General features: G+C 51.3%; 1 protein-coding gene across 1 annotated transcript in view; it reads right to left on the bottom strand.

Moving 5' to 3' along the window:
- Positions 1-4,483, bottom strand: part of ZNF346 (zinc finger protein 346) — a gene marked incomplete at its 5' end in the record, with an annotated part of 8,381 nt that extends 3,898 nt beyond the window's left edge. Inside the window, 4 exons of the mRNA XM_017728044.1 lie at positions 526-765; positions 2,250-2,400; positions 4,169-4,264; positions 4,352-4,483. Of these exons, the coding sequence (XP_017583533.1) occupies positions 526-765; positions 2,250-2,400; positions 4,169-4,264; positions 4,352-4,483 (619 nt within the window). The remainder of the gene's footprint in view (positions 1-525; positions 766-2,249; positions 2,401-4,168; positions 4,265-4,351) is intronic.
- Positions 4,484-4,588: the final 105 nt, after the last annotated feature.

The following is a 4,588-nucleotide window of genomic DNA, read 5'->3' as shown; positions in this document are numbered from 1 at the left end:
CCTGCTTGCTCTAGAGAGAGTTGCATTAGTTCATCAGATGGAGGTGCCCACACAGAGGCAGAAAGGCATTCAGGGAGAAATCTTTCTGGCTTTCATGTGCTTTGAAGCAGCAGGTGCAGTTAAACCTATTCCTTCCATCTCTCACTAGTCCTCTCAAAGACTACTTTTGAGCATCAAATGCCACTTTTATCTTTCCATTTCGGATGCAATCACCTAACTAGAAACAGTACTGGCCAAAATCCCTGGATTATCCGCATAGAGAATAAAAAGGACATGTCCCCGATTAAACAACACCGCATAACACAACCCAAAGCTTGTCACGAGTAGCTACAGTCTAAGACATCTGCTGCCGGGGGTTACATCAACCAAATCAATCTTAGGGTGTATAATCAAGTTCCTCATCACAAGTAATACTCCCCTGCTCCCTCCACACAGGCTCTCTTGTCCAAAGGCCTGTCAGACACATTCTGCTTCTCTCCCACCCTGCTCTTCAGCTGGTTATCAGCCTCCCTGTTGAGAACTCACCCATGAAGGATGATGCTGGTGCATCAGGGGTTCGGCCGTAGTGCGCCATCAGCTTGTGTTTGGTCTCCTGCTTTCTGTGCTTCTTGCCTACGTAGTGCTGTTTTGCCATAAGGGGGTTGTTGAAAGTGGCATGGCAGAGGCTACAGAACTTGTCCGGGTCAGTAATGTCCTTATTCTCTTCGTTAGAAGATGCAGTAGAGGTGGGGAGGGCAGCAGGGTGTTTCTGTGGGGGCACCGTTTCTGTAGGGTGAATCCAAACTCCTGGTCAGTCACAGAACTCTGAGGTAAAAACCAGTTACTTTATTTCCCCCAAACCCACATTAAAACCAGTAACACACTACATCTAAACTCCAAACCTAGCCAATTTAAGATATCTCAATAAATTAATGATTTTCCTACCTCTTCCCTTAATGCTGCAGAATTTAAAAACATGTGGTAACATAAGTCAGAGTATGCCAGGAAAACTTCCAGGGCTTAAAAAATCCAACAGATTTGCATATTTCTCCTTAACATAAGCATGACTGTATTCAAGAAACACTGGGTATGAATGAGCTTCCACCTGCTGTTATCATCCCCCAGACAGAACATGGGCACAAGCCCTTGCACAGCAAAGGCGGTGGGATTCTGGAAGCACTGTGCAGCCGCAGGACTTGATCCTGAAGTCATGAGGAGTCTTGCCTGAGACACAGCATAAATGGGACCAGGTCTGATACAGTGAATCCACACAGGGAAGCAGGTCTTCTGTGTGAGAAACCTGCACCATCTCACTCCAGGGTGCCAAAGAGCAGCGTGAGTAACCTGCTAGGGATCAGAGAGCTCCTCTCATGCAAGAAGCAAAGGCACACACCAGACTGCTCAGTGAACATCTACCTCTTCCTGCAGGCTCCTATCATACCCAAAAGCAACGACTCCAAAGAACAAGAAGATCCCGGAGGTGGCTTTGCTCTGTGCACACATTTTAGCAAAGCTGTAAAGACACACTGGGACAGACAGCTTCTGCCTGGAAGATCCCAGGAGTCAGGTGTCTGGGTGACTCACAAGTCCCCATCTTGGAGTTAGCAGAAGCTGCCATCCTCAGGTGCACTCAGTGGCTGTGTTTTCCTTCTGTCCTGACCAGCTGCAGCCCCCCAGGCCCATGTCTACCCCTATGACCTGGACAGAGGGTGTCACTCCCCACCCACCAGGCCTTTCTGGATGCTAAGCAAAGGGACTGGATACACAGGCAGTGGCACTGGGGCAGACAAGGTCAGAACACGCACATACTGATGCTCCCCAGCTGTATTCTCCCACTCCCCAGCAATCTGCAGCTCCCACGTCTGTGAACCTCAGAGGCCACATTGTTATAGCTGAGCAGCCCTGAGGAATGTGCCATATCAGAGTTCCACCAGTCACTTCAGTCTGTAACCTTTTAATGAGCATTGTATCCTGTGACAGACACTTCTACATCTTAATGTCATATTCCTAGTCCCTTGACATAGGGATAGGTACAATGGCTGCTGCCAGCTGCATTTCCTCCAAACAAAACAAAACAAAACAGCACACAACTTCTTGCCAATGCCAGCCCACCAAGCAGGCTGGTACAGCCAAATCTCTGGAGGTGCACTGTTGGCTTACTCTGTTTCACAGCAAAGAACACACACTCCCTCACAAGAGCTCATACTTGGGTGCAACAAACCTCTAAACAGCCCTTTGGGACAATGCAAAGGTGCTGCAGACACTCATACCTTCTACTTTGGGGGCCTGCTGCTTCATGTTCTTGGCATGAGTCTTGCCCAAGTAATGAGATGTTGCCACGGCCGGAGAGGAGAAGGTCATGTTGCAGATGGGACAACACTTGTTCCTGTCCTCCCCATTGCTGCCTTCCTGCTTGCTGTCCTGTGCACAGAGAACCACAGAGTGGCTGAGGCTGGGAGGGACCTCTGCAGGTCATCCTGTCCAGCCTCCTGGTTTTGAGGAGAAACACTGTGGTTTGGGGATCTAAGAAAAGGTCATCAAAGACATTTGGGTGTTAAGTTGATGAAATGTGACCGAGTAGAACTTCCATGATGCAGCATCACCCTCTCCCTCCCTGCAGAGTGCTCTCGACCAGATTACTGTTTTCAACCTGTTGGCAAACACTCCAGGCAGAGGGGCAGCCCGGGCCTGTTTGGGCTAAGGACAAGGTTAAGCGTGTGGCTGCCAAAATTGGACCACAAAGCTTTGTCCCCTGCAAGGTGTGAACTGAGCAGCATAAACATTGCTATCAGCTGGGTCATCTGCAACACAACACCAGCTGAGGAGGGAGCAGCAGGCAGTTCTCAGCCTGACACTATGTGCAAAGGCATCTGCTGTTATCCCCCCAGCTCCCTGCAAATGCCAGAGTTAGGGATTACAGCTGAAGCAATCATAAAAGTAGGATCTGTTCCCCAAGGGAGTCACGGGGCAGACAGATGGCTGAATGGAACGTGGGGCCTTTACTGACCAACAGGCTCCAGCTACCAGCTGAGGGAACCTAAATAAGTAAAATAAAGAATGCTCTGGGAAGAGAATTCCTGCGGATGGTGAATCCAGCGTGCTCTGCGTGATGTTATGCAACGATGCTCCTGACAAGCTGTTGCTCCTGTTCTTTGTCATTTCAAGCAAGACTATCAAAAATAGGAACACGCATTTGTTTAAATGGGGAGGACAAGCTCAAAGAGGCTGAGTGGGGAGGGCAGCAGGAACTGGGACAAGGCCTGGTGAAACACCTGCCACTGAACTTCTCAGTTCTCACAAAGCCCCTTCCAAGAGCATTTTCCTCGTTCACTTTCAAGACTGTGCAACTGCCTTTAGCCAAGCAGGTCCCACAGAGCTGCATTTAGCCCTGGTGGGTCCTGCACTCACAGAAACGAAGGATGGGTCAGGCTGGAAGGGACCCCAGTGGGTCATCTGGTCCAACCTCCCTGCTCAAGCAGGGTCATCCCAGAGCACTGGGCACAGGATTGCATCCAAACGGTTCTGGAATATCCCCAGTAAGGGAGACTCCACACCTTCTCTGGGCAATCTTCCAGTGCGTGGTCACTGCACAGGTAAGAAGTTCTTCCTCATGTTCAGGTGAAACTTCCTGGGCATCAGCTTCTGCCTGTTGCCTCTCACCCTGTTGCTGGGCACCCCTGAGCAGAGTCTGGTTTATCCTCTGACACCCTCCCTTCAGACAGTTCACAGAATGAGAGAATCATTAAGGTTGGAAAAGACCTCCAAGATCATCGAATTCAACTTTTGACTGATCGCCACCATGTCAACGAGACCAGAGCAATTGAGTGCCATGTCCAGTCATTTCTTAAACACCTCTAGGGACGGTGATTCCACCACCTCCCTTCCAATACCTGACAACCCTTTCAGTGAAGAAATTCCTCCTGCTGTCGAACCTGAACCTCCCCCGGCACAACTTGAGGCCATTTCCTCTTGTCCTGTTGCTGGTTTCCTGGGAGAAGAGGCTGATCCCCGCATGGCTACAGCCTCCTGACAGGGAGTTGTAGGCGGCAATGAGGTCTGCCCAGAGCATCTTCTCTCCAGGCTAAACAATCCCAGCTCCCTCAGTCGCTCCTCAGAGCAGTTACCCTCTAGATTGTAAGAAAATTGATTGTAAACGTTACTTATAGACACTGATCAGGTCTCTTCTCACCTGCTTCACCTCCAGCTTCATCTTCTTCCCGTGAGCACCCTCCTCCCCGCCGTGGATGGACAGGTACCGTCTCACCTTGTTGGCGTGTTTCTTGCTCTGGGAAAAGCAGAGAAACCCTTGTTCGGTGCCTCGCCGAGCCCGAGGGTGGGCTGGGGCGGAGGCGGGGGGCTCCCCCTTCCTTACCTGGTAGTGAGCCAGCCGCTGGGACTCGGAGATGAGCAGGGCGCTGCACACCTTGCACTGCGCCTCGGTGAAAATGTGTCCGTTCTCCCGGATCAGCCGCTCCACTGTGGGGTGAGGGGGGTGGGACACAAAACGGGGGCGTCAGCGGCCCGCTGGGACCCCGCGAGATGCGGGGCGTCCCTGTTCGGGATGCCCCGCACCTCACAGGATCCGACAGGGCTACAGGGCACCTCGTGG

The sequence above is a fragment of the Corvus brachyrhynchos genome, unplaced genomic scaffold (assembly GCF_000691975.1).
Source record: "Corvus brachyrhynchos isolate BGI_N302 unplaced genomic scaffold, ASM69197v1 scaffold21, whole genome shotgun sequence".
In the NCBI taxonomy this organism is placed as follows: domain Eukaryota; kingdom Metazoa; phylum Chordata; class Aves; order Passeriformes; family Corvidae; genus Corvus; species Corvus brachyrhynchos.
This window is presented reverse-complemented; position numbering and strand designations above follow the sequence as displayed.